At 45.1% G+C, this 27,664-nt stretch overlaps 1 protein-coding gene across 1 annotated transcript in view; it reads right to left on the reverse strand.

Annotated features, from left to right (window-relative positions):
• The window catches only part of LOC146026917 (contactin-4-like), a 133,440-nt gene that overhangs the window by 30,629 nt on the left and 75,147 nt on the right, over positions 1-27,664 (reverse strand). Inside the window, exon 5 of the mRNA XM_083157963.1 lies at positions 25,709-25,936. Coding sequence (XP_083014089.1) covers positions 25,709-25,936 — 228 coding nt within the window. The remainder of the gene's footprint in view (positions 1-25,708; positions 25,937-27,664) is intronic.

The raw sequence follows: 27,664 nt of genomic DNA on the forward strand, positions 1-27,664 counted from the left end.
TACTACACCCCCAACATGTCCTGACCGCTGACCATAATACATCTATTACACCCTATACAGACATAGGACACTACACCCCAACATGTCCTGACCACTGGCCATAATACATCTATTACACCCTATACAGACATAGGACACTACACCCCAACATGTCCTGACCACTGGCCATAATACATCTATTACACCCTATACAGACATAGGACGCTACACCCCAACATGTCCTGACCACTGGCCATAATACATCTATTACACCCTATACAGGCATAGGACGCTACACCCCAACATGTCCTGACCACTGGCCATAATACATCTATTACACCCTACACAGACACAGGACACTACACCCCAACATGTCCCGACCACTGGCCATAATACATCTATTACACCCTACACAGACACAGGACACTACACCCCAACATGTCCTGACCGCTGGCCATAATACATCTATTACACCCTATACAGACATAGGACACTACACCCCAACATGTCCTGACCGCTGGCCATAATACATCTATTACACCCTATACAGACATAGGACACTACACCCCCAACATGTCCTGACCGCTGACCATAATACATCTATTACACCCTATACAGACATAGGACGCTACACCCCAACATGTCCTGACCACTGGCCATAATACATCTATTACACCCTATACAGGCATAGGACGCTACACTCCAACATGTCCTGACCACTGGCCATAATACATCTATTACACCCTATACAGACATAGGACACTACACCCCAACATGTCCTGACCACTGGCCATAATACATCTATTACACCCTATACAGACATAGGACACTACACCCCAACATGTCCTGACCGCTGGCCATAATACATCTATTACACCCTATACAGACATAGGACACTACACCCCAACATGTCCTGACCACTGGTCATAATACATCTATTACACCCTATACAGACGTAGGACACTACACCCCAACATGTCCTGACCACCGACCATAATACATCTATTACACCCTATACAGACATAGGACACTACACCCCAACATGTCCTGACCACTGGCCATAATACATCTATTACACCCTATACAGACACAGGACACTACACCCCAACATGTCCTGACCACCGGCCATAATACATCTATTACACCCTATACAGACATAGGACACTACACCCCAACATGTCCTGACCACCGACCATAATACATCTATTACACCCTATACAGACATAGGACACTACACCCCAACATGTCCTGACCGCTGGCCATAATACGTCTATTACACCCTATACAGACATAGGGCACTACACCCCCAACATGTCCTGACTGCTGGCCATGATACATCTATTACACCCTATACAGACACAGGACACTACACCCCAACATGACCTGACCACCGGCCATAATACATCTATTACACCCTATACAGACATAGGACACTACACCCCCAACATGTCCTGACCACTGGCCATAATACATCTATTACACCTATACAGACATAGGACACTACACCCCGAACATGTCCTGACCGCTGGCCATAATACATCTATTACACCCTATACAGACATAGGACACTACACCCCAACATGTCCTGACCGCCGGCCATAATACATCTATTACACCCTATACAGACATAGGACACTACACCCCAACATGTCCTGACCGCTGGCCATAATACATCTATTACACCCTATACAGACATAGGACACTACACCCCCAACATGTCCTGACCGCTGGCCATAATACATCTATTACACCCTAAACAGACATAGGACACTACACCCCAACATGTCCTGACCGCTGGCCATAATACATCTATTACACCCTATACAGACATAGGACACTACACCCCAACATGTTCTGACCGCTGGCCATAATACATCTATTACACCCTATACAGACATAGGACACTGCACCCCAACATTTCCTGACCGCTGGCCATAATACATCTATTACACCCTATACAGACACAGGACACTACACCCCAACATGTCCTGACCGCTGGCCATAATACATCTATTACACCCTATACAGACATAGGACACTACACCCCAACATGTCCTGACCGCTGGCCATAATACATCTATTACACCCTATACAGACATAGGACACTGCACCCCAACATGTCCTGACCGCCGGCCATAATACATCTATTACATCCTATACAGACATAGGACACTACACCCCAACATGTCCTGACCACCGGCCATAATACATCTATTACACCCTATACAGACATAGGACACTACACCCCAACATGTCCTGATCGCTGGCCATATTACATCTATTACACCCTATACATACATAGGACACTACACCCCAACATGTCCTGACCACTGGCCATAATTCATCTATTACACCCTATACAGACACAGGACACAACACCCCAACATGTCCTGACCGCCGGCCATATTACATCTATTACACCCTATACAGACATAGGACACTACACCCCAACATGTCCTAACCACTGGCCATAATACATCTATTACACCCTATACAGACATAGGACACTACACCCCCAACATGACCTGACCACTGGCCATAATACATTTATTACACCCTATACAGACATAGGACACTGCACCCCAACATGTCCTGACCACTGATCATAAAACATCTATTACACCCTATACAGACATAGGACACTACACCCCCAACATGTCCTGACCGCTGGCCATAATACATCTATTACACCCTATACAGACATAGGACACTACACCCCAACATGTCCTGACCGCTGACCATAATACATCTATTACACCCTATACAGACACAGGACACTACACCCTAACATGACCTGACCGCTGACCATAATACATCTATTACACCCTATACAGACATAGGACACTACACCCCAACATGTCCTGACCGCTGGCCATGACCATAATACATCTATTACACCCTATACAGACATAGGACACTACACCCCAACATGTCCTGACCGCTGGCCATAATACATCTATTACACCTTATACAGACATAGGACACTACACCCCAACATGTCCTGACCGCTGGCCATAATACATCTATTACACCCTATACAGACATAGGACACTATACCCCAACATGTCCTGACCGCCGGCCATAATACATCTATTACACCCTATACAGACATAGGACACTACACCCCAACATGTCCTGACCGCTGGCCGTAATACATCTATTACACCCTATACAGACATAGGACACTACACCCCAACATGTCCTGACCGCTGGCCGTAATACATCTATTACACCCTATACAGACATAGGACACTACACCCCAACATGTCCTGACCGCTGACCATAATACATCTATTACACCCTATACAGACATAGGACACTACACCCCAACATGTCCTGAACGCTGGCCATAATACATCTATTACACAATATACAGACATAGGACACTACACCTCCAACATGTCCCGACCACTGGCCATAATACATCTATTACACCCTGTACAGACATAGGACACTACACCCCAACATGTCCTGACCGCTGGCCATAATACATGTATTACACCCTATACAGACATAGGACACTACACCCCAACATGTCCTGACCGCTGGCCATAATACATCTATTACACCCTATACAGACACAGGACACTACACCCCCAACATGTCCTGACCGCTGGCCATAATAAATCTATTATACTCTATACAGACATAGGACACTACACCCCAACATGTCCCGACCACTGGCCATAATACATCTATTACACCCTGTACAGACATAGGACACTACACCCCAATATGTCCTGACCACTGGCCATAATACATCTATTACACCCTATACAGACACAGGACACTACACCCCAACATGTCCTGATCGCTGGCCATATTACATCTATTACACCCTATACATACATAGGACACTACACCCCAACATGTCCTGACCACTGGCCATAATTCATCTATTACACCCTATACAGACACAACACCCCAACATGTCCTGACCGCCGGCCATATTACATCTATTACACCCTATACAGACATAGGACACTACACCCCAACATGTCCTAACCACTGGCCATAATACATCTATTACACCCTATACAGACAAAGGACACTACACCCCAACATGTCCTAACCACTGGCCATAATACATCTATTACACCCTATACAGACATAGGACACTACACCCCAACATGTCCTGACCACTGATCATAAAACATCTATTACACCCTATACAGACATAGGACACTACACCCCAACATGTCCTGACCGCTGGCCATAATTCATCTATTACACCCTATACAGACATAGGACACTACACCCCAACATGTCCTGACCACCGGCCATAATACATCTATTACACCCTATACAGACATAGGACACTACACCCCAACATGTTCTGATCGCTGGCCATATTACATCTATTAAACCCTATACATACATAGGACACTACACCCCAACATGTCCTGACCACTGGCCATAATTCATCTATTACACCCTATACAGACACAGGACACAACACCCCAACATGTCCTGACCGCTGGCCATAATACATCTATTACACCCTATACAGACATAGGACACTACACCCCAACATGTCCTGACTACTGGCCATAATACATCTATTACACCCTTTACAGACATAGGACACTACACCCCAACATGTCCTGACCGATGGCCATATTACATCTATTACACCCTATACAGACATAGGACACTACACCCCAACATGTCCCGACCACTGGCCATAATACATCTATTACACCCTGTACAGACATAGGACACTACACCCCAACATGTCCTGACCACTGGCCATAATACATCTATTACACCCTATACAGACACAGGACACTACACCCCAACATGTCCTGATCGCTGGCCATATTACATCTATTACACCCTATACATACATAGGACACTACACCCCAACATGTCCTGACCACTGGCCATAATACATCTATTACACCCTATACAGACACAGGACACTACACCCCAACATGTCCTGATCGCTGGCCATATTACATCTATTACACCCTATACATACATAGGACACTACACCCCAACATGTCCTGACCACTGGCCATAATTCATCTATTACACCCTATACAGACACAAGACACAACACCCCAACATGTCCTGACCGCCGGCCATATTACATCTATTACACCCTATACAGACATAGGACACTACACCCCAACATGTCCTAACCACTGGCCATAATACATCTATTACACCCTATACAGACAAAGGACACTACACCCCAACATGTCATAACCACTGGCCATAATACATCTATTACACCCTATACAGACATAGGACACTACACCCCAACATGTCCTGACCACTGATCATAAAACATCTATTACACCCTATACAGACATAGGACACTACACCCCAACATGTCCTGACCGCTGGCCATAATACATCTATTACACCCTATACAGACATAGGACACTACACCCCAACATGTCCTGACCGCCGGCCATAATACATCTATTACATCCTATACAGACATAGGACACAACACCCCAACATGTCCTGACCACCGGCCATAATACATCTATTACACCCTATACAGACATAGGACACTACACCCCAACATGTCCTGATCGCTGGCCATATTACATCTATTAAACCCTATACATACATAGGACACTACACCCCAACATGTCCTGACCACTGGCCATAATTCATCTATTACACCCTATACAGACACAGGACACAACACCCCAACATGTCCTGACCGATGGCCATATTACATCTATTACACCCTATACAGACATAGGACACTACACCCCAACATGTCCTAACCACTGGCCATAATACATCTATTACACCCTATACAGACATAGGACACTACACCCCAACATGTCCTAACCACTGGCCATAATACATCTATTACACCCTATACAGACATGGGACACTACACCCCCAACATGACCTGACCACTGGCCATAATACATCTATTACACCCTATACAGACATAGGACACTACACCCCAACATGTCCTAACCACTGGCCATAATACATCTATTACACCCTATACAGACATAGGACACTACACCCCCAACATGTCCTGACCGCCGTCCATAATACATCTATTACACCGTATACAGATATAGGACACTACACCCCAACATGTCCTGACCGCTGGCCATAATACATCTATTACACCCTATACAGACATAGGACACTACACCCCAACATGTCCTAACCACTGGCCATAATACATCTATTACACCCTATACAGACATAGGACACTACACCCCCAACATGACCTGACCACTGGCCATAATACATCTATTACACCCTATACAGACATAGGACACTACACCCCAACATGTCCTGACCGCCGTCCATAATACATCTATTACACCGTATACAGATATAGGACACTACACCCCAACATGTCCTGACCGCTGGCCATAATACATCTATTACACCCTATACAGACATAGGACACTACACCCCAACATGTCCTAACCACTGGCCATAATACATCTATTACACCCTATACAGACATAGGACACTACACCCCAACATGTCCTAACCACTGGCCATAATACATCTATTACACCCTATACAGACATAGGACACTACACCCCCAACATGACCTGACCACTGGCCATAATACATCTATTACACCCTATACAGACATAGGACACTACACCCCAACATGTCCTAACCACTGGCCATAATACATCTATTACACCCTATACAGACATAGGACACTACACCCCCAACATGACCTGACCACTGGCCATAATACATCTATTACACCCTATACAGACATAGGACACTACACCCCCAACATGTCCTGACCGCTGGCCATAATACATCTATTACACCGTATACAGATATAGGACACTACACCCCAACATGTCCTGACCACTGGCCATAATACATGTATTACACCCTATACAGACATAGGACACTACAACCCAACATGTCCTGACCGCCGGCCATAATACATCTATTACACCCTATACAGACATAGGACACTACACCCCCAACATGTCCTGACCGCTGACCATAATACATCTATTACACCCTATACAGACATAGGACACTACACCCCCAACATGTCCTGACCACTGGCCATAATACATCTATTACACCCTATACAGACATACGACACTACACCCCAACATGTCCTGACCGCCGGCCATAATACATCTATTACACCCTATACAGACATAGGAGACTACACCCCAACATGTCCTGACCATAATACATCTATTACACCCTATACAGACATAGGACACTACACCACCAACATGTCCTGACCGCTGGCCATAATACATCTATTACACCGTATACAGATATAGGACACTACACCCCAACATGTCCTGACCACTGATCATAAAACATCTATTACACCCTATACAGACATAGGACACTACACCCCAACATGTCCTGACCATTGGCCATAATACATCTATTACACCCTATACAGACATAGGACACTACACCCCAACATGTCCTGACCGCCGGCCATAATACATCTATTACATCCTATACAGACATAGGACACTACACCCCAACATGTCCTAACCACTGGCCATAATACATCTATTACACCCTATACAGACATAGGACACTACACCCCAACATGTCCTAACCACTGGCCATAATACATCTATTACACCCTATACAGACATAGGACACTACACCCCCAACATGACCTGACCACTGGCCATAATACATCTATTACACCCTATACAGACATAGGACACTACACCCCCAACATGTCCTGACCGCTGGCCATAATACATCTATTACACCGTATACAGATATAGGACACTACACCCCAACATGTCCTGACCACTGGCCATAATACATGTATTACACCCTATACAGACATAGGACACTACACCCCAACATGTCCTGACCGCTGGCCGTAATACATCTATTACACCCTATACAGACATAGGACACTACACCCCAACATGTCCTGACCGCTGGCCGTAATACATCTATTACACCCTATACAGACATAGGACACTACACCCCAACATGTCCTGACCGCTGACCATAATACATCTATTACACCCTATACAGACATAGGACACTACACCCCAACATGTCCTGAACGCTGGCCATAATACATCTATTACACAATATACAGACATAGGACACTACACCTCCAACATGTCCCGACCACTGGCCATAATACATCTATTACACCCTGTACAGACATAGGACACTACACCCCAACATGTCCTGACCGCTGGCCATAATACATGTATTACACCCTATACAGACATAGGACACTACACCCCAACATGTCCTGACCGCTGGCCATAATACATCTATTACACCCTATACAGACACAGGACACTACACCCCCAACATGTCCTGACCGCTGGCCATAATAAATCTATTATACTCTATACAGACATAGGACACTACACCCCAACATGTCCCGACCACTGGCCATAATACATCTATTACACCCTGTACAGACATAGGACACTACACCCCAATATGTCCTGACCACTGGCCATAATACATCTATTACACCCTATACAGACACAGGACACTACACCCCAACATGTCCTGATCGCTGGCCATATTACATCTATTACACCCTATACATACATAGGACACTACACCCCAACATGTCCTGACCACTGGCCATAATTCATCTATTACACCCTATACAGACACAACACCCCAACATGTCCTGACCGCCGGCCATATTACATCTATTACACCCTATACAGACATAGGACACTACACCCCAACATGTCCTAACCACTGGCCATAATACATCTATTACACCCTATACAGACAAAGGACACTACACCCCAACATGTCCTAACCACTGGCCATAATACATCTATTACACCCTATACAGACATAGGACACTACACCCCAACATGTCCTGACCACTGATCATAAAACATCTATTACACCCTATACAGACATAGGACACTACACCCCAACATGTCCTGACCGCTGGCCATAATACATCTATTACACCCTATACAGACATAGGACACTACACCCCAACATGTCCTGACCACCGGCCATAATACATCTATTACACCCTATACAGACATAGGACACTACACCCCAACATGTCCTGAACGCTGGCCATAATACATCTATTACACAATATACAGACATAGGACACTACACCTCCAACATGTCCCGACCACTGGCCATAATATCATCTATTACACCCTGTACAGACATAGGACACTCACCCCAACATGTCCTGACCGCTGGCCATAATACATGTATTACACCCTATACAGACATAGGACACTACACCCCAACATGTCCTGACCGCTGGCCATAATACATCTATTACACCCTATACAGACACAGGACACTACACCCCCAACATGTCCTGACCGCTGGCCATAATAAATCTATTATACTCTATACAGACATAGGACACTACACCCCAACATGTCCCGACCACTGGCCATAATACATCTATTACACCCTGTACAGACATAGGACACTACACCCCAATATGTCCTGACCACTGGCCATAATACATCTATTACACCCTATACAGACACAGGACACTACACCCCCAACATGTCCTGATCGCTGGCCATATTACATCTATTACACCCTATACATACATAGGACACTACACCCCAACATGTCCTGACCACTGGCCATAATTCATCTATTACACCCTATACAGACACAACACCCCAACATGTCCTGACCGCCGGCCATATTACATCTATTACACCCTATACAGACATAGGACACTACACCCCAACATGTCCTAACCACTGGCCATAATACATCTATTACACCCTATACAGACAAAGGACACTACACCCCAACATGTCCTAACCACTGGCCATAATACATCTATTACACCCTATACAGACATAGGACACTACACCCCAACATGTCCTGACCACTGATCATAAAACATCTATTACACCCTATACAGACATAGGACACTACACCCCAACATGTCCTGACCGCTGGCCATAATACATCTATTACACCCTATACAGACATAGGACACTACACCCAACATGTCCTGACCACCGGCCATAATACATCTATTACACCCTATACAGACATAGGACACTACACCCCAACATGTTCTGATCGCTGGCCATATTACATCTATTAAACCCTATACATACATAGGACACTACACCCCAACATGTCCTGACCACTGGCCATAATTCATCTATTACACCCTATACAGACACAGGACACAACACCCCAACATGTCCTGACCGATGGCCATATTACATCTATTACACCCTATACAGACATAGGACACTACACCCCAACATGTCCCGACCACTGGCCATAATACATCTATTACACCCTGTACAGACATAGGACACTACACCCCAACATGTCCTGACCACTGGCCATAATACATCTATTACACCCTATACAGACACAGGACACTACACCCCAACATGTCCTGATCGCTGGCCATATTACATCTATTACACCCTATACATACATAGGACACTACACCCCAACATGTCCTGACCACTGGCCATAATTCATCTATTACACCCTATACAGACACAAGACACAACACCCCAACATGTCCTGACCGCCGGCCATATTACATCTATTACACCCTATACAGACATAGGACACTACACCCCAACATGTCCTAACCACTGGCCATAATAATCTATTACACCCTATACAGACAAAGGACACTACACCCCAACATGTCCTAACCACTGGCCATAATAAATCTATTACACCCTATACAGACATAGGACACTACACCCCAACATGTCCTGACCACTGATCATAAAACATCTATTACACCCTATACAGACATAGGACACTACACCCCAACATGTCCTGACCGCTGGCCATAATACATCTATTACACCCTATACAGACATAGGACACTACACCCCAACATGTCCTGACCGCCGGCCATAATACATCTATTACATCCTATACAGACATAGGACACAACACCCCAACATGTCCTGACCACCGGCCATAATACATCTATTACACCCTATACAGACATAGGACACTACACCCCAACATGTCCTGATCGCTGGCCATATTACATCTATTAAACCCTATACATACATAGGACACTACACCCCAACATGTCCTGACCACTGGCCATAATTCATCTATTACACCCTATACAGACACAGGACACAACACCCCAACATGTCCTGACCGATGGCCATATTACATCTATTACACCCTATACAGACATAGGACACTACACCCCAACATGTCCTAACCACTGGCCATAATACATCTATTACACCCTATACAGACATAGGACACTACACCCCAACATGTCCTGACCGCTGGCCGTAATACATCTATTACACCCTATACAGACATAGGACACTACACCCCAACATGTCCTGACCGCTGGCCGTAATACATCTATTACACCCTATACAGACATAGGACACTACACCCCAACATGTCCTGACCGCTGACCATAATACATCTATTACACCCTATACAGACATAGGACACTACACCCCAACATGTCCTGAACGCTGGCCATAATACATCTATTACACAATATACAGACATAGGACACTACACCTCCAACATGTCCCGACCACTGGCCATAATACATCTATTACACCCTGTACAGACATAGGACACTACACCCCAACATGTCCTGACCGCTGGCCATAATACATGTATTACACCCTATACAGACATAGGACACTACACCCCAACATGTCCTGACCGCTGGCCATAATACATCTATTACACCCTATACAGACACAGGACACTACACCCCCAACATGTCCTGACCGCTGGCCATAATAAATCTATTATACTCTATACAGACATAGGACACTACACCCCAACATGTCCCGACCACTGGCCATAATACATCTATTACACCCTATACAGACATAGGACACTACACCCCAACATGTCCTGATCGCTGGCCATATTACATCTATTAAACCCTATACATACATAGGACACTACACCCCAACATGTCCTGACCGCCGTCCATAATACATCTATTACACCGTATACAGATATAGGACACTACACCCCAACATGTCCTGACCGCTGGCCATAATACATCTATTACACCCTATACAGACATAGGACACTACACCCCAACATGTCCTAACCACTGGCCATAATACATCTATTACACCCTATACAGACATAGGACACTACACCCCAACATGTCCTAACCACTGGCCATAATACATCTATTACACCCTATACAGACATAGAACACTACACCCCCAACATGACCTGACCACTGGCCATAATACATCTATTACACCCTATACAGACATAGGACACTACACCCCAACATGTCCTAACCACTGGCCATAATACATCTATTACACCCTATACAGACATAGGACACTACACCCCCAACATGACCTGACCACTGGCCATAATACATCTATTACACCCTATACAGACATAGGACACTACACCCCCAACATGTCCTGACCGCTGGCCATAATACATCTATTACACCGTATACAGATATAGGACACTACACCCCAACATGTCCTGACCACTGGCCATAATACATGTATTACACCCTATACAGACATAGGACACTACAACCCAACATGTCCTGACCGCCGGCCATAATACATCTATTACACCCTATACAGACATAGGACACTACACCCCCAACATGTCCTGACCGCTGACCATAATACATCTATTACACCCTATACAGACATAGGACACTACACCCCCAACATGTCCTGACCACTGGCCATAATACATCTATTACACCCTATACAGACATACGACACTACACCCCAACATGTCCTGACCGCCGGCCATAATACATCTATTACACCCTATACAGACATAGGAGACTACACCCCAACATGTCCTGACCATAATACATCTATTACACCCTATACAGACATAGGACACTACACCACCAACATGTCCTGACCGCTGGCCATAATACATCTATTACACCGTATACAGATATAGGACACTACACCCCAACATGTCCTGACCACTGATCATAAAACATCTATTACACCCTATACAGACATAGGACACTACACCCCAACATGTCCTGACCATTGGCCATAATACATCTATTACACCCTATACAGACATAGGACACTACACCCCAACATGTCCTGACCGCCGGCCATAATACATCTATTACATCCTATACAGACATAGGACACTACACCCCAACATGTCCTAACCACTGGCCATAATACATCTATTACACCCTATACAGACATAGGACACTACACCCCAACATGTCCTAACCACTGGCCATAATACATCTATTACACCCTATACAGACATAGGACACTACACCCCCAACATGACCTGACCACTGGCCATAATACATCTATTACACCCTATACAGACATAGGACACTACACCCCCAACATGTCCTGACCGCTGGCCATAATACATCTATTACACCGTATACAGATATAGGACACTACACCCCAACATGTCCTGACCACTGGCCATAATACATGTATTACACCCTATACAGACATAGGACACTACACCCCAACATGTCCTGACCGCTGGCCGTAATACATCTATTACACCCTATACAGACATAGGACACTACACCCCAACATGTCCTGACCGCTGGCCGTAATACATCTATTACACCCTATACAGACATAGGACACTACACCCCAACATGTCCTGACCGCTGACCATAATACATCTATTACACCCTATACAGACATAGGACACTACACCCCAACATGTCCTGAACGCTGGCCATAATACATCTATTACACAATATACAGACATAGGACACTACACCTCCAACATGTCCCGACCACTGGCCATAATACATCTATTACACCCTGTACAGACATAGGACACTACACCCCAACATGTCCTGACCGCTGGCCATAATACATGTATTACACCCTATACAGACATAGGACACTACACCCCAACATGTCCTGACCGCTGGCCATAATACATCTATTACACCCTATACAGACACAGGACACTACACCCCCAACATGTCCTGACCGCTGGCCATAATAAATCTATTATACTCTATACAGACATAGGACACTACACCCCAACATGTCCCGACCACTGGCCATAATACATCTATTACACCCTGTACAGACATAGGACACTACACCCCAATATGTCCTGACCACTGGCCATAATACATCTATTACACCCTATACAGACACAGGACACTACACCCCAACATGTCCTGATCGCTGGCCATATTACATCTATTACACCCTATACATACATAGGACACTACACCCCAACATGTCCTGACCACTGGCCATAATTCATCTATTACACCCTATACAGACACAACACCCCAACATGTCCTGACCGCCGGCCATATTACATCTATTACACCCTATACAGACATAGGACACTACACCCCAACATGTCCTAACCACTGGCCATAATACATCTATTACACCCTATACAGACAAAGGACACTACACCCCAACATGTCCTAACCACTGGCCATAATACATCTATTACACCCTATACAGACATAGGACACTACACCCCAACATGTCCTGACCACTGATCATAAAACATCTATTACACCCTATACAGACATAGGACACTACACCCCAACATGTCCTGACCGCTGGCCATAATACATCTATTACACCCTATACAGACATAGGACACTACACCCCAACATGTCCTGACCACCGGCCATAATACATCTATTACACCCTATACAGACATAGGACACTACACCCCAACATGTTCTGATCGCTGGCCATATTACATCTATTAAACCCTATACATACATAGGACACTACACCCCAACATGTCCTGACCACTGGCCATAATTCATCTATTACACCCTATACAGACACAGGACACAACACCCCAACATGTCCTGACCGATGGCCATATTACATCTATTACACCCTATACAGACATAGGACACTACACCCCAACATGTCCCGACCACTGGCCATAATACATCTATTACACCCTGTACAGACATAGGACACTACACCCCAACATGTCCTGACCACTGGCCATAATACATCTATTACACCCTATACAGACACAGGACACTACACCCCAACATGTCCTGATCGCTGGCCATATTACATCTATTACACCCTATACATACATAGGACACTACACCCCAACATGTCCTGACCACTGGCCATAATTCATCTATTACACCCTATACAGACACAAGACACAACACCCCAACATGTCCTGACCGCCGGCCATATTACATCTATTACACCCTATACAGACATAGGACACTACACCCCAACATGTCCTAACCACTGGCCATAATACATCTATTACACCCTATACAGACAAAGGACACTACACCCCAACATGTCCTAACCACTGGCCATAATACATCTATTACACCCTATACAGACATAGGACACTACACCCCAACATGTCCTGACCACTGATCATAAAACATCTATTACACCCTATACAGACATAGGACACTACACCCCAACATGTCCTGACCGCTGGCCATAATACATCTATTACACCCTATACAGACATAGGACACTACACCCCAACATGTCCTGACCGCCGGCCATAATACATCTATTACATCCTATACAGACATAGGACACAACACCCCAACATGTCCTGACCACCGGCCATAATACATCTATTACACCCTATACAGACATAGGACACTACACCCCAACATGTCCTGATCGCTGGCCATATTACATCTATTAAACCCTATACATACATAGGACACTACACCCCAACATGTCCTGACCACTGGCCATAATTCATCTATTACACCCTATACAGACACAGGACACAACACCCCAACATGTCCTGACCGATGGCCATATTACATCTATTACACCCTATACAGACATAGGACACTACACCCCAACATGTCCTAACCACTGGCCATAATACATCTATTACACCCTATACAGACATAGGACACTACACCCCAACATGTCCTAACCACTGGCCATAATACATCTATTACACCCTATACAGACATGGGACACTACACCCCCAACATGACCTGACCACTGGCCATAATACATCTATTACACCCTATACAGACATAGGACACTACACCCCAACATGTCCTAACCACTGGCCATAATACATCTATTACACCCTATACAGACATAGGACACTACACCCCCAACATGTCCTGACCGCCGTCCATAATACATCTATTACACCGTATACAGATATAGGACACTACACCCCAACATGTCCTGACCGCTGGCCATAATACATCTATTACACCCTATACAGACATAGGACACTACACCCCAACATGTCCTAACCACTGGCCATAATACATCTATTACACCCTATACAGACATAGGACACTACACCCCAACATGTCCTAACCACTGGCCATAATACATCTATTACACCCTATACAGACATAGGACACTACACCCCCAACATGACCTGACCACTGGCCATAATACATCTATTACACCCTATACAGACATAGGACACTACACCCCAACATGTCCTGACCGCCGTCCATAATACATCTATTACACCGTATACAGATATAGGACACTACACCCCAACATGTCCTGACCGCTGGCCATAATACATCTATTACACCCTATACAGACATAGGACACTACACCCCAACATGTCCTAACCACTGGCCATAATACATCTATTACACCCTATACAGACATAGGACACTACACCCCAACATGTCCTAAGCACTGGCCATAATACATCTATTACACCCTATACAGACATAGGACACTACACCCCCAACATGACCTGACCACTGGCCATAATACATCTATTACACCCTATACAGACATAGGACACTACACCCCAACATGTCCTAACCACTGGCCATAATACATCTATTACACCCTATACAGACATAGGACACTACACCCCCAACATGACCTGACCACTGGCCATAATACATCTATTACACCCTATACAGACATAGGACACTACACCCCCAACATGTCCTGACCGCTGGCCATAATACATCTATTACACCGTATACAGATATAGGACACTACACCCCAACATGTCCTGACCACTGGCCATAATACATGTATTACACCCTATACAGACATAGGACACTACAACCCAACATGTCCTGACCGCCGGCCATAATACATCTATTACACCCTATACAGACATAGGACACTACACCCCCAACATGTCCTGACCGCTGACCATAATACATCTATTACACCCTATACAGACATAGGACACTACACCCCCAACATGTCCTGACCACTGGCCATAATACATCTATTACACCCTATACAGACATACGACACTACACCCCAACATGTCCTGACCGCCGGCCATAATACATCTATTACACCCTATACAGACATAGGAGACTACACCCCAACATGTCCTGACCACTGACCATAATACATCTATTACACCCTATACAGACATAGGACACTACACCCCAACATGGCCTGACCACTTGCCATAATACATCTATTACACCCTATACAGACATAGGACACTACACCCCAACATGTCCTGACCGCTGGCCATAATACATCTATTACACCCTATACAGACATAGGACACTACACCCCCAACATGTCCTGACCACCGACCATAATACATCTATTACACCCTATACAGACATAGGACACTACACCACCAACATGTCCTGACCGCTGGCCATAATACATCTATTACACCGTATACAGATATAGGACACTACACCCCAACATGTCCTGACCACTGATCATAAAACATCTATTACACCCTATACAGACATAGGACACTACACCCCAACATGTCCTGACCATTGGCCATAATACATCTATTACACCCTATACAGACATAGGACACTACACCCCAACATGTCCTGACCGCCGGCCATAATACATCTATTACATCCTATACAGACATAGGACACTACACCCCAACATGTCCTAACCACTGGCCATAATACATCTATTACACCCTATACAGACATAGGACACTACACCCCAACATGTCCTAACCACTGGCCATAATACATCTATTACACCCTATACAGACATAGGACACTACACCCCCAACATGACCTGACCACTGGCCATAATACATCTATTACACCCTATACAGACATAGGACACTACACCCCCAACATGTCCTGACCGCTGGCCATAATACATCTATTACACCGTATACAGATATAGGACACTACACCCCAACATGTCCTGACCACTGGCCATAATACATGTATTACACCCTATACAGACATAGGACACTACAACCCAACATGTCCTGACCGCCGGCCATAATACATCTATTACACCCTATACAGACATAGGACACTACACCCCCAACATGTCCTGACCGCTGACCATAATACATCTATTACACCCTATACAGACATAGGACACTACACCCCCAACATGTCCTGACCACTGGCCATAATACATCTATTACACCCTATACAGACATACGACACTACACCCCAACATGTCCTGACCGCCGGCCATAATACATCTATTACACCCTATACAGACATAGGACACTACACCCCCAACATGTCCTGACCATAATACATCTATTACACCCTATACAGACATAGGACACTACACCACCAACATGTCCTGACCGCTGGCCATAATACATCTATTACACCGTATACAGATATAGGACACTAAACCCCAACATGTCCTGACCACTGATCATAAAACATCTATTACACCCTATACAGACATAGGACACTACACCCCAACATGTCCTGACCATTGGCCATAATACATCTATTACACCCCATACAGACATAGGACACTACACCCCAACATGTCCTGACCGCTGGCCGTAATACATCTATTACACCCCATACAGACATAGGACACTACACCCCCAACATGTCCTGACCGCTGGCCATAATACATCTATTACACCCTATACAGACATAGGACACTACACCCCCAACATGTCCTGACCGCTGGCCATAATACATCTATTACACCCTATACAGACATAGGACACTACACCCCAACATGTCCTGACCACCGGCCATAATACATCTATTACATCCTATACAGACATAGGACACTACACCCCAACATGTCCTGACCACCGGCCATAATACATCTATTACACCCTATACAGACATAGGACACTACACCCCAACATGTCCTGATCGCTGGCCATATTACATCTATTAAACCCTATACATACATAGGACACTACACCCCAACATGTCCTGACCACTGGCCATAATTCATCTATTACACCCTATACAGACACAGGACACAACACCCCCAACATGTCCTGACCGCCGGCCATATTACATCTATTACACCCTATACAGACATAGGACACTACACCCCAACATGTCCTAACCACTGGCCATAATACACACCTATACAGACATAGGACACTACACCCCAACATGTCCTGACCGCTGGCCATAATACATCTATTACACCCTATACAGACATAGGACACTACACCCCAACATGTCCTAACCACTGGCCATAATACATCTATTACACCCTATACAGACATAGGACACTACACCCCCAACATGACCTGACCACTGGCCATAATACATCTATTACACCCTATACAGACATAGGACACTACACCCCAACATGTCCTGACCACTGGCCATAATACATCTATTAAACCCTATACAGACATAGGCCACTACACCCCCAACATGTCCTGACCGCTGGCCATAATACATTTATTACACCCTATACAGACATAGGACACTACACCCCAACATGTCCTGACCGCTGGCCATAATACATCTATTACACCCTATACAGACATAGGACACTACACCCCCAACATGACCTGACCACTGGCCATAATACATCTATTACACCCTATACAGACATAGGACACTACACCCCAACATGTCCTGACCACTGATCATAAAACATCTATTACACCCTATACAGACATAGGACACTACACCCCCAACATGTCCTGACCGCTGGCCATAATACATCTATTAAACCCTATACAGACATAGGACACTACACCCCAACATGTCCCGACCACTGGCCATAATACATCTATTACACCCTATGCAGACATAGGACACTACACCCCCAAGATGACCTGACCACTGGCCATAATACATCTATTACACCCTATACAGACATAGGACACTACACCCCAACATGTCCTGACCGCTGACCATAATACATCTATTACACCCTATACAGACACAGGACACTACACCCTAACATGACCTGACCGCTGACCATAATACATCTATTACACCCTATACAGACATAGGACACTACACCCCAACATGTCCTGACCGCCGTCTATAATACATCTATTACACCCTATACAGACATAGGACACTACACCCCCAACATGTCCTGACCGCTGGCCATAATACATCTATTACACCCTATACAGACATAGGACACTACACCCCAACATGTCCTGACCGCCTGCCATAATACATCTATTACACCCTATACAGACATAGGACACTACAACCCAACATGTCCTGACCGCCGGCCATAATACATCTATTACACCCTATACAGACATAGGACACTACACCCCAAAATGTCGTGACCGCTGGCCATAATACATCTATTACACCCTATACAGACATGGACACTGCACCCCAACATGTCCTGACCGCTGACCATAATACATCTATTACACCCTATACAGACATAGGACACTACACCCCAACATGTCCTGACCGCTGGCCATAATACATCTATTACAGCTATACAGACATAGGACACTACACCCCCAACATGACCTGACCGCCGGCCATAATACATCTATTACACCCTATACAGACATAGGACACTACACCCCCAACATGTCCTGACCGCCGGCCATAATACATCTATTACACCCTTTACAGACATAGGACACTACACCCCAACATGTCCTGACCGCTGGCCATAATACATCTATTACACCCTATACAGACATGGACACTACACCCCAACATATCCTGACCGCCGGCCATAATACATCTATTACACCCTATACAGACATAGGACACTACACCCCCAACATGTCCTGACCGCTGACCATAATATATCTATTACACCCTATACAGACATAGGACACTACACCCCAACATGTCCTGACCGCTGGCCATAATACATCTATTACACCCTATACAGACATAGGACACTACACCCCCAACATGTCCTGACCGCTGACCATAATACATCTATTACACCCTATACAGACATAGGACACTACACCCCAACATGTCCTGACCGCTGGCCATAATACATCTATTATACTCTATACAGACATAGGACACTACACCCCCAACATGTCCTGACCACTGGCCATAATACATATATTACACCCTGTACAGACATAGGACACTACACCCCAACATGTCCTGACCGCCGGCCATAATACATCTATTACACCCTATACAGACATAGGACACTACACCCCAACATGTCCTGACCGCTGGCCATAATACATCTATTACACCCTATACAGACATGGACACTACACCCCAACATATCCTGACCGTTGGCCATAATACATCTATTACACCCTATACAGACATAGGACACTACACCCCCAACATGTCCTGACCGCTGGCCATAATACATCTATTACACCCTATACAGACATAGGACACTACACCCCCAACATGTCCTGACCGCTGGCCATAATACATCTATTACATCCTATACAGACATAGGACACTACACCCCAACATGTCCTGACCGCTGGCCATAATACATCTATTACACCCTATACAGACATGGACACTGCACCCCAACATGTCCTGACCGCTGACCATAATACATCTATTACACCCTATACAGACATAGGACACTACACCCCAACATGTCCTGACCGCTGGCCATAATACATCTATTACACCCTATACAGACATAGGACACTACACCCCAACATGTCCTGACCGCTGGCCATAATACATCTATTACACCCTATACAGATATAGGACACTACACCCCAACATGTCCTGACCGCTGGCCATAATACATCTATTACACCCTATACAGATATAGGACACTACACCCCAACATGTCCTGACTACTGGCCATAATACATCTATTACACCCTATACAGACATAGGACACTACACCCGAACATGTCCCGACCACTGACCATAATACATCTATTACACACTATGCAGACATAGGACACTGCACCCCAACATGTCCTGACCGCTGGCCATAATACATCTATTACACCGTATACAGACACAGGACACTACACCCCAACATGTCCTGACCGCTGGCCATAATACATCTATTACACCCTATACAGACATAGGACACTACACCCCAACATGTCCTGACCGCCGGCCATAATACATCTATTACACCCTATACAGACATAGGGCACTACACCCCCAACATGTCCTGACCACTGACCATAGTACATCTATTACACCCTATACAGACACAGGACACTACACCCCCAACATGTCCTGACCGATGACCATAATACATCTATTACACCCTATACAGACATAGGACACTACACCCCAACATGTCCTGACCGCTGGCCATAATACATCTATTACACCCTATACAGACATAGGACACTACACCCCAACATGTCCTGACCGCTGACCATAATACATTTATTACACCCTATACAGACATAGGACACTACACCCCAACATGTCCTGACCGCTGGCCATAATACATACATTACACCCTATACAGACATAGGACACTACACCCCAACATGTCCTGACCGCTGACCATAATACATTTATTACACCCTATACAGACATAGGACACTACACCTCAACATGTCCTGACCACTGACCATAATACATCTATTACACCCTTTACAGACATAGGACACTACACCCCAACATGTCCTGACCGCTGACCATAATACATTTATTACACCCTATACAGACATAGGACACTACACCCCAACATGTCCTGACCGCTGACCATAATACATTTATTACACCCTATACAGACATAGGACACTACACCCCAACATGCCCTGACCGCTGGCCATAATACATCTATTACACCTTATACAGACATAGGACACTACACCCCAACATGTCCTGACCACTGACCATAATACATCTATTACACCCTATACAGACATAGGACACTACACCCCAACATGCCCTGACCGCTGGCCATAATACATCTATTACACCTTATACAGACATAGGACACTACACCCCCAACATGTCCTGATCGCTGGCCATAATACATCTATTACACCCTATACAGACATAGGACACTACACCCCAACATGTCCTGACCGCCGGCCATAATACATCTATTACACCCTATACAGACATAGGACACTACACCCCAACATGTCCTAACCGCTGGCCATACACATCTATTACACCCTATACAGACATAGGACACTACACCCCAACATGTCCTGACCGCTGACCATAACACATCTATTACACCCTATACAGACATAGGACACTACACCCCAACATGTCCTGACCGCTGGCCATAATACATCTATTACACCATATACAGACATAGGACACTACACCCCAACATGTCCTGACCGCTGGCCATAATACATCTATTACACCATATACAGACATAGGACACTGCACCCCAACATGACCTGACCGCCGGCCATAATACATCTATTACACCCTATACAGACATAGGACACTACACCCCAACATGTCCTGACCGCTGCCCATAATACATCTATTACACCCTATACAGACATAGGACACTACACCCCAACATGTCCTGACTGCTGACCATAATACATCTATTACACCCTATACAGACATAGGACACTACACCCCAACATGTCCTGACCGCTGGCCATAATACATCTATTACACCCTATACAGACATAGGACACTACACCCCAAACATGTCCTGACCTCTGACCATAATACATCTATTACACCCTATACAGACATAGGACACTACACCCCCAACATGTCCTGACCACCGGCCATAATACATCTATTACACCCTATACAGACATAGGACACTACACCCCCAACATGTCCTGACTGCCGGCCATAATACATCTATTACACCCTATACAGACATAGGACACTACACACCAACATGTCCTGACCGCTGTACATAATACATCTATTACACCCTATACAGACATAGGACACTACACCCCAACATGTCCTGACCGCTGCCCATAATACATCTATTACACCCTATACAGACATAGGACACTACACCCCAACATGTCCTGACCACTGGCCATAATACATCTATTACACCCTATACAGACATAGGACACTACACCCCAACATGTCCTGACCACTGGCCATAATACATCTATTACACCCTATACAGACATAGGACACTGCACCCCAACATGTCCTGACCGCTGACCATAATACATCTATTACACCCTACACAGACATAGGACACTACACCCCCAACATGTCCTGACCACTGGCCATAATACATCTATTACACCCTATACTGACATAGGACACTACACCCCAACATGTCCTGACCGCCGACCATAATACATCTATTACACCCTATACAGACATAGGACACTACACCCCAACATGTCCTGACCGCTGGCCATAATACATCTATTACACCCTATACTGACATAGGACACTACACCCCAACATGTACTGACCACTGGCCATAATACATCTATTACACCCTATACAGACATAGGACACTACACCCCCCATCCACGGTCGACCGGGCGCTGAAGCAGGTGGACGGCAGGTCGGCCGCACCCCCACTCCCAGGTCAGCGGTGAAATGGCTGGCACCAGCACTGACTACACCCCAACATGTCCTGAGATATTCTGCAAAGCCCAAATATATAACTGCTTAAAAAAAGTAAAACTAGCGTGTCCTATTAGTGATATGAGCAGGTCATGGCTTCTGTGACACACAACACTACAACATGTATATTATTACACAGCTCACGCTTTCACACATTCTGTAAATTCTAGATTCCATCAGCGTTATAAATGCATTGGCCCAGAGGAGGGAGAACAAAACCCCCAGAAGCATCTGACAATGTGACCTCATGTGGGGAAAGCATCATTACTTCCTAGCCCCATACGTGGCAATCAGATTATTTCCCAACTGTTTCATTTGCCCATTAGAACTATTGAAACCGTTCCTTGTAAGAAAGACAAGTAATCCATCTAGGCACTCTGCAATCACTGCCCCCGTCTGTGGTCTCACTACACCGCAGCGTTAATTCTCCCTCTATGCTGCCCAGGAGAGTGCTGATCCTTCACTCACGTTTGCCCCTTGACCTGGGTGTAAAAGCGCCCCAGAACTTTTATTTTTATTATTTGCTGCTGAAAAGACTCATAGGTGCCACTTATAGATAAATGCAGGCACGAGGGGGGTGTTCTGGTTTGCTGGTGGCAGCAGCTTCGGAGTCTTCCTGCACTGGACCAGAAAGCAGCTACCAGGAAGAAGAGACAGGAGCTTTACCATGAAGTGGGAGAACGTGAGCTTAGAAAGTGCAGTAATGCTTGTAATATTGTGTTTGTGTATTTATTTTTATGGGATGTTTAACCTTTTCCTGCCCACTTATTTATGTGTGATAAAGCCTATACTACAGACCATCTATAGTTTTAAATATTAATAGTGTATTTGGTACAGTGTCAGGGCTGACAATTAGCTTTGGGGAGTACCCCACAGGTTAATGAATCTGCCCCTCAATTTCTCGGGGGCAGGGGTGTAGTGTCCTATGTCTGTATAGGGTGTAATAGATGTATTATGGGCAGTGTGTACGGGGCAGCGGTGAGCACTGTTGCTCGCTCCCGCTTCATTGCTGCCAGACGCCGCTCATCTGATGGTATTACCATAGCCTCCTGCTATGGCAAGCTGTCCACCCCTGGGGAAAGTGGCAGTGCAGGGGGAAAAAAGCTCAGTGTGTACCTTAACATGGTAATATTACTAAGGTGCATGGAAAAGTATGAAGAAATACAGTCAGCATGCCATACGGCAGATGAACAGTAGAGGGCGCCCAATGCTCAGTAATCAAACAAAGACCCCGCATCTGAGATCTGCTGTTACCTCCAGAGTGAGCAGGTGGTCCGCACAGCAGCACCATCCCTTGTCCCTCCCGTACAGACACCGTACTCCGGGTCCTGGTCTGGAAGGAATCGAGATCTGTGGAAAAGGGAGACTGTGAGGCGGACAGCAGCGCAGGTGGATGACCCACCTGCCTCATGCACATTTCTGTTCCTCCCATTAGCAATTGGCTCTCACGCTATAGTAAATAAGCTATTTGCAGTTGTGAAAAGGCATAGGAACAGGTTTATAAATAATATACAGGCGGAAAGAGGAGCAAACAGAGATAATACATATACTGACGGAGGTCACATTACATGATATGCATAAAGGCTGGTTGGAAGAAGGGGCTCATTCACATCCGTCCACCAATCCCAACCAATCAGCTCCTATCACTTTTCAAACACAGCCTGTAACATGGAAGTTAAGAGCTGATTGACCGGTACTTTATCTCTCTCCACTTTAACTGTCTCCACGATTTGATACATATACCTCAAAGTGTGACGTGTTTCCTATGTGTGACATCCGTACAATGGGCTGTATTGCTATCAGCAGGACACAGAGGTCACCCTGAAACCATTGGCTCATTAGGTTGACCAGAATTGGGTCAACACTCGGTCCACCCTATATAGTTGACGTGCACATGGTCAACGGAGTCAAAAGGTTAACAGAGTCAATTGGAGTCTTCTGAACGGCCGAGAAAACTAATCGTCTTCTCTGCTGCTCTGGCAGGAGGAGTAACAGGAGGAGTAACAAGAGGAATAAGAGGAGGAGTAACAAGAGGAGTAACAAGACGAGAAAAAGGAGGAATAATTGGAGGAGTAACAGGAGGAATAACAGGAGGAATAACAAGAGGAGTAACAGATTGAGTAACAGGAGGAATAAAAGGAATAAGAGGAGGAGTAACAAGAGGAGTAACTAGTGGAGTAACAAGACGAGTAAAAGGAGGAATAACTGGAGGAGTAACAGGAGGAATAACAGGAGTAACAAGAGGATTAACTGGAGAAGTAACAGGAGTAATAACAGGAGAAGTAATAAGAGGAGTAGCAGGAGGAGTAACAAGAGGAATATCTAGAGGAATAAGAGGAGGAATATAAGTAGGAGTAACAAGAGGAATAATAGGATAAAGTAACAGAGGAGTAACAAGAGGAGTAAAAGGAGGAATAACTGGAGGAGTAACAGGAGGAATAAAATGAGGAGTAACAAGAGGATTAACTGGAGGAGTAACAGGAGGAATAACAGGAGGAGTAACAAGAGGAGTAACAAGAGGAGTAACCGGAGGAGTAACAATAGGAATAAGAGGATGAGTAACAAGAGGAAAAAGAGGAAAAGTATCAAGAGGAGTAACAAGAGGAATAAAATGAGGAATAACTGGAGAAGTAACAAGAGGAGTAACAAGAGGAATAAGAGGAGGAGTAACAAGAGGAATAAGAGGAGGACTAACTGGAGGAATAACAGGATGAATAACTGGAGGAGTAGCATTAGGAGAAAAAGGGGGAGTAACAGGAGGAGTAACTGGAGGAGTAGCAGGAGGATTAACAGGAGGAATAACTGGAAGAGTAACTTGAAGAGTAACAGGAGGAATAACAGGAGTAATTGGAAATACAGTAAATGTAGAAGTAATAAGAGGAATAACAGGAGGAGTAACAGGAGGAGAAACAAGGAATAACAGGTGGAGTAACTGGAAATACAGTAAATGTAGAAGTAATAAAAGGAGGAGTAACAGGATAAATAACTGGAGTAGTAAACGTAGAAACAACTGGAAGAGTGACAGGAGTAATATCTGTAAAAGTAATAGTATGATAACAGGAGGTGCAATTTGCAGCC

The sequence above is a fragment of the Crinia signifera genome, chromosome 8 (assembly GCF_055691185.1).
Source record: "Crinia signifera chromosome 8, ASM5569118v1, whole genome shotgun sequence".
Taxonomy (NCBI): domain Eukaryota; kingdom Metazoa; phylum Chordata; class Amphibia; order Anura; family Myobatrachidae; genus Crinia; species Crinia signifera.